Source organism: Amborella trichopoda, chromosome 1 (genome assembly GCF_054954075.1).
Source record: "Amborella trichopoda isolate Santa Cruz 75 chromosome 1, AtrichopodaSantaCruz75HAP2 v2.0, whole genome shotgun sequence".
In the NCBI taxonomy this organism is placed as follows: Eukaryota; Viridiplantae; Streptophyta; class Magnoliopsida; order Amborellales; family Amborellaceae; genus Amborella; species Amborella trichopoda.
Window position 1 is genome coordinate 33,299,498 of NC_142336.1, and position 15,458 is coordinate 33,314,955.

Sequence of the window (15,458 nt, forward strand, 5' to 3'; positions counted from 1 at the left end):
GAAATTCTAATTTAAACTTTGTGAATATAACGATAAATGATGATTGTGACTTCTTTGTATAAAAAGTAAAGGTCTAATTGTGTACATTTCGCTTTTACAATGTTAACTTATAACCTTCCATTTAAAAAAGGTACATGTACATGAGGATTTGTATTCAGAAAGTCCAAGAATCACCCTACAGCAATAATTATAAAAATTACAAAACTCAAACTCTAATGACAATTGTTTTGGATGCACCATTCTTGGAAAAGGCATGTTGTATGACAATTGTTTTGGATGCCCCATTTTTTGATAGGGCATGTTGTATCCCTCTCTCGGGGATGGGCGTAAAACTTAACCTGGTTTTTCTCCATCCCTGTTAGGGCTGCTTAATGCAAGGTTTAGAAGGTTTTTATTGGAAACTCATGTGCTGAATGGTATTCGCGGATTTATGGTTTTTAACATAATAAATTTCGAAGAATTAGTAAATATGTTTTTTTTTTTTTTTCTTCGAATGTTAACATGAAATTTTTCATTACCTTAACAAATATGTAGACATATGTCGCGTCATCAAAAATTGTTAATAGTGGGTATGCAAAGATGATCAAAGTCTATTGACTATGAATGAAGATTGGGCAACTTCTTCCATTGTTGAGGAGTTAACTTCTCTGTAAAAGTATGACAGAGAAGGACATCTGTATCATTTGACGTCCTTAATCTCATCTTTTGAGTTGGAGGTAAGATGCCAAGGGCCTTCACAATCCCGTCTGCTTCAGTGAAGGCATTAATTGAAAGGACAATATCTCTTTATCCCCTATTTTTAACTTTCATATCTCATGAGATCCAAGAATTGAAAATATTACTTGTAAGCAAAAGGTGTCCATCTTTTCTATCTTACAACCCCCTGGACCCTTTTGACCATAAATTTTTTACCTAAACAAACACTAAAATGATACCCTATTCAAACTCTATCTCTCTCTCTCTAAAACTCCACCTCTCTCTCTCTAAAACTCCATCTCTCTCTCTTCGCTTCTGGGTGAGTTTACTAGCCAAGGGGTTTAGCTTAAGCTCGAACACAAGCACACTTTCTTATGTGTGAAAGAGATATGGATTTTAGAGAGAGAAAGAGAGATGGAGTTTGGGTTTTAGAGAGAGATGGAGTTTTAGAGAGAGATAGAGTTTGAGTTTTAGGGAGAGAGATGGAGTTTTGAGATAGAGAGAGATGATGATGTGAGAGAGAGATGGAGTTTTGAGATAGAGAGAGATGATGATGTGAGAGAGAGATTGAGTTATTTCATAAGTTGTTAAGATCCATAATACATGGTCAAAAGGGTTTAGGGGGTTGGAAGATAGAAAAGATGGAGCCTTTTTGCTTACAAGTAATATTTTCAGTTCTTGGGTCTGATGAGATATAGAAGTTAACAATAGGGGATAATAGGATATTTTCTCTTAATTGAATCTCCCTCCACCGTCGCTTTTTCTGAGCATGATACTTGAAGACATTGGCCAAGTAACCATGATCTTGCTTCCACCAATGTGCATTCAGGGCATGGATTTGAGCAAGGTATCTATCATCTGAAACGTATCCCAACTATTTGGGGTCAGTTAGCAATTTACCATATATTCTCCTAAATAGTCGTTAATCAGCCTTCCGAAGACTACATGGCTATGAGTGCCGTGCATTTGATTTTAATTGTGCTCACCCCAATAGTTCTTCGGGTGATCTCTTTGTTCTTTTTAACATTAATACAACATTTCCATTAAATGAAAAAAAAAGTTACAAAATATAAGATATACAGGGAGTAAAGAAGAGGAAGTGTTAAAAATAATTGACAAGCAAAGAAGTGGAGTTTGCTCCTCCTTTGGCTAAGGCATCTGCCTCCTCAGTCGTCTCACGAAAGCAATGATGCAAATTAGTGTTGATAGAAGAAAGGATGTTCCTATCTCATGAAACAACACTCTAAGGCTCCATGAAACATTGAATTCTTCACGGCTCCAAGCTATGATATTTGCCAAATCTCCTTCAATAATCTTTTGCCCTTCCCACTGTGAAAGAAGTTTCAAACTCTCTAGGACCTTTAGTCTCTGCTTCATTTGCAGTAGCAATACCACACAGACCTGAATATGAGCATAAGACATGACGCAAGTGATTTCTAATCATCCCACCATAGCCTGCTGCTCCTGGATTGCCAAAGTTGCTTCCATCAAAGTTCAATTTGATTGAGTATAAAGGAGGAGGAGACCAAACAACAGCTCTTCGGTTAGAGCTCATGATGTCCAAGGTCGCGATTGCTAAGAGGTTGCTAATTATAATACTCTTTAGTGAAGAGTCTCTATCTTTGTAAGAGGATCTTTGGTAATCTTCCTTGGGTTGTGACGTTGGCTGTTATTTTGGTCCTCACGGGGTTGATGCGGTTGAAAGTTTTGTAATTATTTTCATTAAAATAGCAACCACTACGCTTGCCTTTGAGTTGAATGAACAACTCTACTTGCTACCTTCTCTCAATCACCACTTCTATGACTGTGGCATTGTCGGCCATTTGTGCAATGCGCAAACTGCAAAGGCTTCGGAGTACTGCAGGCATAGTGAGCAATCACAAAGCCGGTTTTCTATAGATATATATAAAGCCTAACTTAAGTTTGTAACCCACACGTCGGGTAAATAGATAGTTGGAGCTAGCTTTCGTTATGGTATGAAATTTTGGTAGTAAAATAAATAAATTTTATATTGTATTTATTATACTATATTATGAGATTATATACAATAAAATAATTTACTGTTGATATAGGAAGGTCACAATTATTTATAACCATCCGATGTGAAATCTAGTAGCTTGGATGCATCACAAAGTTTGAGAAATTTCTTTTTGAAGTTTGAGCTTTGTCAATGGAATAATGCAGTCATCCAATTTCACATCAAATGGTCAAAGATTAATTGTGACCACCTTGTATCAAAGGTAAATGATCTCATTATATACTTTCCCTTATGTTATGTTATTATCATCATCATCATCATTATCATCATCATAGTCTTTTTTCAACTCTTTGGAGTCGGCTACATAGATCCTAGTCTATTATTCTGCTCTATTAAGGGTCATACCTTCAATAAAGTTATAACTCATCTTATACTTTTTTACTACTTCCCACCATGCACTTTTTTTGAGTAAGTTTGGGCTTCATTAAAATAATGAAAGGAGATACAAACAAGAAACAAAAAAAAAGAAGGAGAACCCCAAGGGGTAGGGGGAAGAGGAGAGAAAAATAAAAGAAAAGAAAGAAAAGAGAACAACAACAACATCAGGCTTATGATGTTGCCAATTTAGCTAAGGAGTTAGCCTTCAAGTTGAAACCTCTGACAACATGAGCAAATTCGACTTGAACAATCCTCAAATGGACTAGGATTTCATCTATAAGAGCATTAAGGTGCCATGGGGTGGAGTTTGGATTCAGACACCAAGTTATAACATTAGCCGAATCACCTTCAATGAGAACTTTGTGGTTGGAGTGATCTAGATTTAAAATCCCCATCTTCAATGCCCATAGTTTCACAATAATGAATTCTTCTGGAAATAGTCCAGATCGTGGTTCCAAGGTGATCGCGAAGTATACCCCCTGTAACCAGCAAACACTGCCATCAAAGTTGAGATTAACCTAACCCATCGGGGGAGGCTTCCACACAAATCGCAGAGACTTATGAATAGGCTTGAATAACATAAGGTCCCTAAAGAGGGCAAAGAAGAACTCCTTGGGTATGGAATTAACAGGTAAGAAGTTATAAGCCCATGCCATGATGGATCGCTGGACAGCCATGAGGAAGATATGGAGGTCACGGCTCCGCCTTTCAAAGGTTCTGTCCCTTCCACAGATTCCAAAGTAAGTATGTGATAGAGATTCTCCATAAATTGATGCCCAAGGGCAAAAAATGAGGAGCCCAAAGCTGCTAAAGAAGAGGAGAAGTATAGTTTTTCCTTGGGGCAATCCAGTTAGCGATAAAAGCCAACAAATCCCACCTGGCAACCATGAAAGGGCAGTGGATAAAAAGGTGATCAATAGTTTCCTCTTCTGATTTACATTGGATGCATACATTAATTGGGGTCATTCCCCTACATCTCAGACGGGCGATGGTAAGGAGTCTCCTTAGGCCAAGGAGCCAGAGAAAGGTCTTAACTCTGTGAAGCACCTTGCAGTTCCAGAATTTAGCTATTGAAGGACATTCTTCAATATATCGATCTCTACTAACAATTAGGTAGAGAGAATGCACAAAGAAGACTCCACGAGCTTCTAGACTCCAGATAATCTTATCTGGCTTCCGTGGGTGATAACATAAATCATACAGTCTAACAAGTAAGCCCTGATATTGATCTGCCACAATCATGTCCACTCTTCTGAAATTGAGGCTGATATTTCACACTGCTTTTCCCCAGAGAAGGAGATCATGTTGACTACTAACTTTTGCTTTTGGGTAGACCTAATAAACAGGTCAGGGTATAGAAGTTTCCTCATCCAACCATTTGGCATGCCAAAAGCGGGTATGGTGTCCATCGCCCAAGAGGATCGTTGAGTAGCTAAGGAATATAAATCTCACACCTTGAATCCCCTTCCAGATAGGAGATAGGCGGTCTGGCCTGGTGCATCGCTTAGCGATGAAACCATTGGGATCCATCCCATACTTCCCAAGAAGAACCCTAGCCCAAAGTTGATCTCTATTAGTCGATAATCTCCACCACCATTTAGTCAATAAGGACTCATTGACTGCCCTTAATCTGCGGATGCCTAGACCCCCATCGCTCTAGAGGAGGCAAACATATGCCCATTTAACAAGAAGGAATTTCTTTTTATGATGGGACCCACTCTAAAGAAAATTCCTCATTAAAGCTTCGATCTTATGGATCACTGATGAAGGAGCCTAAAACAAAGAAAAATAATAAATTGGTTGGTTAGAAAGAGTTGCTTTGATGAGCGTTAACCTACCTGCAATGGATAGGAACTTTGCTTTCCACCCGTCAAGCTTGGTTTGGGCTCTTTGAATATGGGGATCCCATAGAGATATGGGGGAATTGACACGAGGCAAGCTCAGGTACTTGATAGGGAAAGATTCCACATCACATTCCAACCACGAGGCCCATTCCGACAACTCTGTCGAGAGGCAGTTAATGCCAATGATTTTGGACTTGCCCTTATTGATTGTAGCTCCAGGGATGAGTTCATAAATCTTTAAGAACAACCATATATTATGGACGTTGTCATCATGGCCTTTTAGCAGAATCAGAGTATCATCAGCATACTAAAGATGACTGAGATTAATACCATTCGGCCATGCAGGAAGGCCTTGGTTGATTCCCCTATCAACTACACATTGAAGCATTTTGCTAAACACCTCAGCCATTAAGGTAAAGAGAAAGGGAGAGAGCGGGTCACCTTGACGGAGGCCTCCAGTTGCTTGAAAATAGCCATGGGCTTTGCCATTGAGGAGGACCAAGAAGTGGTCCGAAGAGAGACACCCAAAGATCCATTTGCACCAGGTAATCCCAAAACCCATCAATTGCAAAATATTGTCGAGAAAGTCCCACTCCACTCGATCGTAAGCTTTTTCAAAATCAAGCTTTAGAAGCAACCCTTTCAAACCCATGGACTACGTAGAATGGATAGTCTCTTAGGCTAGCAAAATATCATCCATGATGTACCTGTCTTTAAGAAAAGTCGTTTGAGGGCCTTCCACAACCTCAATTAAAAACCTGCGGAGTTTGTTTGCTAAGACCTTAGCAAGGATTTTGTACAGGACTGACAACAGACTGATCGGCCTAATATCTTGAAGAGACTGAATAAAAGTCTTCTTGGGGATTAGAGAGATGAAGGTTGAATTAATGGCATTGCTCACAAAGCCATCCAGAAAGAACTGATGAAGCCATGCCATAAAATCTGTCTTGATGACTTCCTAGAATTCTTGAAAGAAGGCCAGAGGGAAGCCATCATGGCCAGGGGCTTTGTCCCTTGATAAGTCGAATGCAGCTTTCCTAACTTTATTAGTAAAAAAACACATTCATAACTTTCAACAGAGGTGGTGGAAAGTGTTTTAAAATGCACATTCTGAATATCAAATGGCATGCGGAAGTGATTGACAATGGCTTTATCTACTTGCATTGATCTTTCCATGTCAATGTTAGGAATCGATAAACTGCTAATGCAGTTAGAGCGATGGCTGCAATTGGCAATGGATTGGAAAAATTTAGTATTCAAATCTCCATGTTTAACCCATTTGGACCTAGACATTTGAAACCAAAAAATCTCTTCCATGCTAAGGAAATTGTCTAAGTCACCTTTTTTCTTTTCTCTCTCACAGCTCTGGTCCTGGCTCAGCCCAACATCAGACTGTTCCAGTGCATTAAGGGACAAGATGTCCCTTTCGATTGAGCTGATCTTATCAGCAATATTACGATAGTTGCTTCTCCCCCATTCCTTAAGCTTAATATTGAGGCCCTTAAGCTTCGTTGAGAACACAAAGTCGGGCCAACCTGACACCTGGATGGACTCCCAAGAGTTTTTAACCACATCAGAGAAGGTTTTATCCTCCAAACCACATTAACTCGAAATAGAACGTGGATGGTCCAAAGACCATACCAGAGGTATCCAAGAGAATAGGGACATGATCCTAGGTAAGGTGAGGGGTAGCCTTAACTAGGGACTTGGGGAAGTGTGTCCCATCCTTATGTTACCAGAAAATGGTTCAATTTGGACATCTTAAAATAAAAAAAGGAATTGTTGGACCAAGTGAACTTGGTGCCCACCTTCTCATGGTAAAAAAGACTATGGAATGTCACAAATGAATCAAACAAAAGCATCTGAGAATTAAAAACATCCAACCATGTACTTTTGGGCTTACCGTTTGCCTTTTTTGAGCCTTCTACTTGAACCAACTCGCACCTCTTAACATGTGTTGTACTGGGTTTGTACTGCACATGCCCAACCCACTCAAGTTTATATTCTCTCATCTTATCGTCTATTGGAGCTGTACCTAAGTTCTCCTTAATGCATTCATTTCATAATCATCCTTACAAAAAGTATACTAGCTTGCTTTGACCTTCACAAACTAGTGAGAATCGCATCTCATTATCATATAACCAAAGTGTCACACAGTTTCCACAGTTCATAAGAAAACATCTTATTTCATTCTGAATGTAATTTAGAGATAAATAAATAACGTGATTGAGTTTCGATACCTTGATCATTTCTATCAAAACCATATTTTAATAGGTTGATCCTTTGTTGTTTGATATATTACTTACCATTAGACAATTACAAAATATGTATATTAGAGGTACTTCTCTCTAAATGTAAAACCTAGAGAGTTCTATAAGAGAGAGCACTTAGAGGCAAGTTTTAAGCTTTACTTCTATTTTCATGTGTGGAAATGTGGAGGATATTACTATATGGGAATGTAATATTTTTTCTCATTTTCAAGAAGCTTTCTCTTCTGAAATTCCCTTTAAGCCTAAAATAGAAGGTCTTGCTTTTTCTAGAATTCATGTTGAGTTAGCTGAAAGCCTGAAGATTAGGGTTTCGATGGAAGAATTACAGTGAGTTGTTTTTAAACTTCTAGGGATAAATCCCATGTACCAGATGGCTTTCCCTTATATTTCTTTCAAATATTTTTGTCAGTGATGAAAGTTGACTTGCTGGATATGGTTAAGGAATTTATGGAGACTGGGGAACTCTTTAAAGGTGTCAATGCTACTTTTATAGCATTAATCCCAAAGATATATGTTACTTCTCCCTTTTTTGATATCAGGTCCATTAGTCTCCTTACTAGTCTGTATAAAATCATTGCCTAAATATTAGTTGAGCATTTGAAGACAGTCCTCTCGTTATTGGTCACTAAAACCCAGTCGATTTTTATCCAAAATAGAATGATTTCAGATTGTGTGCTCACTGCGCAAGAGAGCATTCATTCTAGGTGTTTAAGTAGGGAGCCAGGTGTAGTGACAAAATTGGATATGTAGAAAGCTTATGATAGGGTAGAGTGGTGTATGCTGATGGAGTCTTAAAAATATGGGTTTTGGCTCTAAATGGAGAAGCTGGATTTTTTGGTGCCGCTCTACAGCTCACTTTTCGATCCTAATTAATGGTAGCCCAAAAGGTTTTTTCAGGGCTTCCAGGGGCCTTAGACAGGGTGAGCCCCTATCACCCTTCTTTTTACTCTGTACGCATAGTGCTTCAGTAAGATGATCTTTAATATTGTGGATAAGGGTTACTTTAATGGCTTTAAGGTTGCTCAGGATGGTTTGCAGATCTCCCATCTACAGTATGCTGATGACACGCTACTCTTTTGTGATGCGAATGTTGCTCAAGTTGACAATATTAAGCTTTTCCTTACTTGTTGTGAGGTTCTTATGGGATTGAAGATGAATTTTGGTAAAACGTCAGTAATTGGGGTGAATTGTGATGAGCAAGTTGTTCAAAGCTTAGCGGTTCAGTTTGGCTATAAGGTGGACGTTTTTCCGTTCAAATATTTGGGCCTACCTATTTCGATAGGGAATGTGCTTGTTGCTGCCTGGGATAATGTTATTCAACGAGTTCAATTTAAGCTCGATCACTAGAAGCCTAAGTATCTCTCTTTGGGTGGATGGGTTACTTTGCTGCTTTTTTGCTTAGCAAATCTACCAATTTATCAAATGTCTTTGATGCTCACTACCCAAGCACATTGAATTTATGATGAGAAATTTTTTATGGGGTTCTTTTGGAGAAAAGAGGAAATATCATCTCATTCAATGAGATAAGGTTTGTACCCCAAAGGGTGAGACGAATACCACTTATGAATGCAGTGTTGTTATGCAAATGGTAGTGGCGAAGCATTCACTCTAAAGATCAGTTGTGATATAAAATGCTTGCCTCTAAATATGGTGTGGATAGGTCTAGTATGTGGATCAATAGGGGAGTTGGTAGGGTAAATACTTCTTATCTGTGGGGAAATATTTATGCCTTTAAGTAAGTGGTTGATCGCAACATTAGGTGGTTCCCTGAATCGGGTTCATCAATATCTTTTTGGCACCATAACTGGTTGGGTGATATGCCCTTAAAATATAGCTATCCTCTTTTATATGAAAAAACAAGTGGGCCCCATGCTATGGTTGCTGATGTAGTGGAAGTGATAGGTGATAAGGTTAGTTGGAATGTTACATTCCCTTATGATAGAATCTATAGCTATCTTTATCATCCGTTTATCAATTTGTTACAGGATCTTTATCAAGTGGATATTAGGCAGCATCAAGAGGATAAGTTGGTATGTGAAATAGATAATGATGGACAGTTCTTAGTAAAATCCATCTACAATCTTCTTTTCTTTGATAGAGTGCGATGGAGTCTTCCTAAGATTTCACATATTTGAAGATAGTCTATTCCTCTTAAAGTACAAGTTTTTATTTGGTTGGCAGCTTAAGATAAAGTCCTCACCATAGATAATCGCATTAAGAGAGGGAAGATAATTATTAATGTGTGCTTAATGTGTAAGGATGATGGAGAGATGGGGACGCATTTGTTTATTCACTACTCACTCGTTTGTGTCCAAAATTTGGTGGTGGTGTTTTTAATTGATGGGGATAAAGTTATTACTACTATAAAATGTTTTGGATCTTATTGTTCAAATGGATGTGCCTCTACTAAAAGTTGGAGGACAAATTTGGAAAGTTTTATGGGGAGTTATTCACTGGGAAGTGTATTAGGAAAGGAACATGAGAACTTTTGAAGGGGTGGTTTTTAGCTTAGAAAAGGTGATCAATAACATCAAATTAAGTCTTTAGTCGTGGTTATCAATTACTAAAGAGGGTTGGGGTATTTCCAAAATTGATGTTATAATTAATCTTTCAAATCTTTTTCAATTGGATGTGCCTAAAAATAGACCCTGTGTTAGATGGAAGCCACCAAATCAGGGAGTCCTAAAGTTGAATTTATATGGTAGCTCTTTGGGGAATCCAAGTCTAGCTGGTTTTGGTGGAGTAATCCGAGATTGCCAAGGGAATGTTTTACTTGCATATGCTAGACCTTGTGGTAGTACAACAACTAACCATGCTGAATTACTTAAGAGTTTTGAATGGTTTGAAACTTATTGTGGACAAGAATTTTGGAGGTGATTTTATTATTGAAGGGGATTCGCTTAATGTTATTAGATGGTGCAAGACAGAACAACGTCTTCTTTGGCAACTTAAACTGATCGGGCTGCAGATTTTTTATTTTTTGTCTTTATTGTCTTTATCTCTAGAATATGTGTATAGGGAGGCTAACGGTGTGGCTAATTGTTTGGTTAAGAGAGTTCTCTTGGATTCGTTAGCGATCACTGATAATGTGGATTCATTACTGCAATGTGAACCTTTTTATGAATAAATTTTTAATTCTATCAAAAAAAAGAAAGAAAACACAAAATCAAAAACAGTTTATGTATTCAATAGAGGCCATACTTTTTTTTAGAAAAGGGTATCTAAATAAATAGTTATATAAATCTGTACGCAAGTTAATATTATACATAGGGCTCATAAAAGATAATAATTTGGGGCTTCTCCCAGTTGTATATAACACGGTAACCTACTTCGAAATATTAATGGTCACGTATGGTATTTGAGCCAAGTGAAACATAATGCAAAGAAACTATAAGAATGGAATTGCTTGAATTAAAATTTTTGGGTGCACCTAAAAAATAACAAAATGAAGATTTATTGAAGAAAATGGATTATGAGTTTCTAATGAATAATAATCGACTGCCTCAATTTTTCTAAGAAATACTCATCTGGTGAATTTTAAGTGGATCCCAAAATTTTAGTTTCGAAAATCTTCCTAAGCAATGATTTGAGCATTTTCACTTGAAAAGACAAGTAGACTTTGAGAGAGAAAAAATAGTGATGCGTGCCATGGATTCACATTGTACATTTGGCCTCTTAGAGATAACACTATTTAGAAGATACTATAATATAAATTTAACTTTGGTTGTTGATTAGTTATATAGTACACTTACATTCTTATGGTGAAAACCTCACTGTTACTGGAAAATTGTGAGTTGTCATCATATAAAGGTTTGAAGTCATACGATAATTAAGAGACTTTTGAGAATTCCTAATCATTTTGCGAGTTGTAGCATATCAAGCCTTTTTAATCCAATCATTTCATGAATCATATGGTTTGATACATAATTATTTTTGTTTTGAATTTTGGTCTCATATCATACAATCCCCAATTAAAAAATATAAGACATTTTATATTAAATAGACTTGGGTAAATTCGTGAATTAACAATAAGAATCGCTAAAACTTTTCTTGTCTATTGTAGTATCTATAAATGCATCAGATAATTTCTTGAGCATGAAAAATAGAAATGTCTAAAACGCATACCCAAAACACAAAGCACGTGCCCCTTGTAAGTCCTTCTTAAAATGAGGAAAGCTACCATTCCCTACAAGAATTTGATTGAATATCGTAAATAGCAACCAACAACCATCCATACCTCTTTATATTGTCAAAGTTCCATTCTTAAATTTATTCATGAGAGAAAATATTCATTGAGGATGGATGGGTGAAACTTAATTTTGATGGTAGTATGCGGGATGATGGGAGGGTGGCTAGTTATGGCGGTCTTATCAGAGATTGTATGGGGTCTACTCTTTGGTCCGATCATGGGACATTACATCCTTGCCTGCCAATGAAGCTGAGTTTTGGGCTCTCGTGCATGGCATCAACAAAATTGATGAGTCTTACTTGAAAGTGATAATTGAAGGAGAACATCGTCGACTGGTGCGGGCATCATTCTTTCACCCCTTTGGCAATGGGTCCATATTCATGATCATATAGATAGGGGCCTTCGAGATGTCCTTTATAGATGTCCACCGAGAACGAAATGGAAGTGATGACGCTATTGCCAAGGGATCAGTGGTGTAATGTTTTGTTGCTCACCTTTTCCTTTTCTTCCTTTTGTTTGTTTTTGTTGCTTCTCTGTATTTTTTCATTCTATCAATGAGAAACTAATGTTAATTGTTCAAAAAAAAAAATTCATTGAGGATTTAGGAAATTGACAGAAAAATCTTTTTCCTATTTTCAAAATTTAAAGCTAGTTCCGTATAGTATATACTAATTCTATTTTTTTTTTTTTTATAAAGCCGATTAAACTGGAATTTTGGGCATTCATATTTCTCACCATAATACAATTTGTTAAATATTGAAAAATATAGTTAAGTCATAGAAGATATCCAAAATACCCTTAAAAATTTCAAGATTTTATGGGTATTTTGGTCATCTTATTTCTTTTAATTTTTTGGGTTTTTTTTACAAATTTTTTACGGTGAAAAGCACCTCAATCCAATATATATTAAAATGCAAATACAAATGTTTTTTGTAAAATATAAAATATACATAACCGTTTTTAAAATTTGATAATAAAATGATATTTTCTCATGAATTTCCTAAAAATATTTTGAGAATATGGTAAAAATGGATCATTTTGACCTTTTTTTCTATTTTTTATTTGTTTTTTATGCGAATTGAAAGTGTATTACTAACTTGATCATGCATTATACCCAAAAAGAAGTGGGGTGTTGTGGTAAAGATGGAATGAGTATATTGTACAGTACTCATAGGCAGTGCATCCAACATCTATTCACAATATTATGTGGTCTAGATTGAAAGGAGGACTAGGGTGATCTAGTACGGTGCACATTTTTTTTTATTTTTTTATTTATTTTGCATTGACTAGAGTACTTACAATGGTTCTTTACAATTATTTTAACTCAAAAGAAATAAATAAAATAAATAAGACTACCCTCACTTGCTGCCACTAGGAACAATAAACTTTATTAAATAAAGAGAAGAGTAAAACAAGACTGAAAAATAATGGTCTGCATGAATAAAATAAGAAAACTGGAAGATTACCTCAACTGGTCTTTGAAACAACCCACACCGGATCTCCTCCTCCAATGGCACGTGGGATAAAAAAAATCAATTTTAAACCTGAAAAGCTTTGGCTATCTCCTGAGGACTTGAGGATTTCAATAAAATAAATCTCAACCTCAATAAAATAAATCTCAACTTGAGTGTAAGTGGAGTGTACCACCGTCTCTACCTAGGTGGGGTATGTCACCCCTTACAACTTAATTTATGAGAGATAATATTTAGGAAAGAGAGAATATTTAGGAGAGAGAATAAAATAGGGCCTAGAGTGGGGAGTGCCCCTAGAGAGAAAGTAGGAAGAGAGAAGAGAGAGAAGTTTGTAGAGAATGGGTGAAGAATTCCCTATTTATAGGGTTTCTTAAAGGGGATAGGGTTCGACATAAAATTTGATATGATCTTTTGATCTTAGAGACTTGTTGGGTGAGAGATCTGAGCCATCCACTTCTCAAATTAGCTATAATGATAAAAAGGATCCATTTCTCAAATTAGCTATCATGATAAAAAGGAACGGGTCATAACTTTATTCTTCAGTTCTTAGACTATTATCACATCAAATAAGATATATGTTTAAATACAAGATAAGTCGTATCTAGTCAATAAATCTATATTTCTTTAACCAATTACATATTTCAAAATGTATTTTTGATTTCAAATAACTAACTCCAGGGATATCTTCAAATTTGAAATTAAAACCAAATGTGATCTCATGGGGGTAGTATGTAACCCCTTGCCTCCTCAAAAAGTGTTGTGGGGCCTTTATTCCATAAAAAACAAGGATTTTGTTAAAAGTGGGGCCTAGTTCCCCCATAGCCCCCACTAAAAATAGCACCTAGCTCCATGACGATAGGAAGCTTCTACAAAGTGGGGCGTGACCCCCATGGCCCTACTAAAAGTGGCGTGCCACAAAGGGTCACATTGTGGGACCCCATGTAAAATAGAATGAGGACCAATGGCCCCCTATGAGTGCATATTATTTTATAAATATTGTAAAAAAGAATTTTTTTTTTTTGTTAATTTATTTTTAATAAATATATTTTACAAATACTAAAAATAAAATAAATTATAATTATTCTAAAATTGATCAATATCTAAGAAAATAAATTTGATGGGAATAGGAGCCTTAACATCTAGGAATTAATAATTTTGAAGCACTCCATCTTTTATTGTGGACCATAATCCACACTTGCTTTCTCAAACTGATCTAGTAGTACCCATCACCCACAATCCAATTCAAGGGCTCATGATTGGGCTACCAAAGTCAGCCAATAGGTAAGGGGATATAATCTCAGTCTATGGATTACAGTTCTCCTTTAGAGATAAGTTCTAAGGTCACACAAACCTGATGCAACCACAAATCTATGTTGCATAGGGGTAATCCCTCGCACATGCGCATGCATCACCCTCAATGGTGAAATGCTTTTCAAATACGGCCATCATATGCACATGTCGTATGATGTATTATGATGATACTTTTGGTCCTCGTCTTTAAATACCAACCATCGCATACAATGGTCACACAGTCTCTTGACTCATTCGTCTGGGCAACTCCGACCTCATCAAGGATAACCCATCAACGCTCATTGGTGTTTATTCCATGCCCAAGAATCAAGGGTTTTCTAACTCGACTGGTCTAGCATGTAAAGCCTAGTCTGAGTTATGGAAAATAACATTTGCATAACATGATCCACATAGGATCACACTCCCACTCACTTTAAGTTCCATAAAATTCTTATTACAAGCTCTTACATGGCCTTTAATGGCCACACTAACCCAACATTCTCCCATTTGGCCTTTAAAGACCTTAAAATCTCTCTTCTTCACTCTCTCTCTCTAAGCCCCATCTCTCTTACATATTTTACAAAAATATTTGTAGCAACCCTCTTTGTTAAAGGGTATGCAATTATAACTTGGGTATGTAACTGATCTCGATCTCTCCATATTGCAGATGATAGAAGTATGACTTTATACGCTTGGTGTTCTTATAGAAACATGACTCTTTTGACACAAATCGGCGCCATGTTGTCCCAAAAAATCCTTACCACCTCGCAATGCACATGATGAAAGTCAAGTAAATTGAGAAATTTCTTAATCTATACTGCTTCCTTGGTCACCATGCAACACGCCATATATTTTGTTTCCATAGTGGACAATGGTACCACTTTATATTTTTTTGACTGCCAAGAAACAGTTCTTCCTCCAAGTATGAACACATATTTGGATATAGATTTTGCATCATCTGGATCTCCTTGGTAACTCAACAGAATATCCTTCAATCATTATTTTTGTTCCTCCTCCATAAGTAAGCGCGTAGTTCGCAGTCCCCTTTAAATATCGAAAAACTCTCTTAACCACTTTCCAATGCTCAATCCTTGAATTGCTTTGGAAACGGTTAATCATAATCATGGTAAATGACAAGTCAAGCATTGTTCTTTTCATGGCATACATGATTGACTGTACTATATTTCTATATGGTTTTCTTTCCTTGGCTTTCTTATCTTCATCTTTGGTATGGCACAACTTATTGCTTAACTTTGTCTTATTATCTATCAGTGTTGCCAT

General features: G+C 36.7%; 2 protein-coding genes across 2 annotated transcripts; one reads left to right on the plus strand and one right to left on the minus strand.

Annotated features, from left to right (window-relative positions):
* Nucleotides 1-2,002: 2,002 nt before the first annotated feature.
* LOC148783786 (uncharacterized) lies at nucleotides 2,003-5,608 on the minus strand. The gene is made up of 3 exons (XM_088872315.1): nucleotides 5,398-5,608; nucleotides 4,951-5,232; nucleotides 2,003-2,097 (listed from the first exon to the last, which is right to left on the minus strand). The coding sequence occupies exons 1-3, from the start codon at nucleotides 5,606-5,608 to the stop codon at nucleotides 2,003-2,005; spliced, it is 588 nt and encodes a 195-aa protein (XP_088728441.1).
* Nucleotides 5,609-8,198: 2,590 nt separating this feature from the next.
* Nucleotides 8,199-8,573, plus strand: LOC148783787 (uncharacterized). The gene has a single exon (XM_088872327.1). It carries the CDS (start codon nucleotides 8,199-8,201, stop codon nucleotides 8,571-8,573), a length of 375 nt encoding a protein of 124 aa, XP_088728453.1.
* Nucleotides 8,574-15,458: the final 6,885 nt, after the last annotated feature.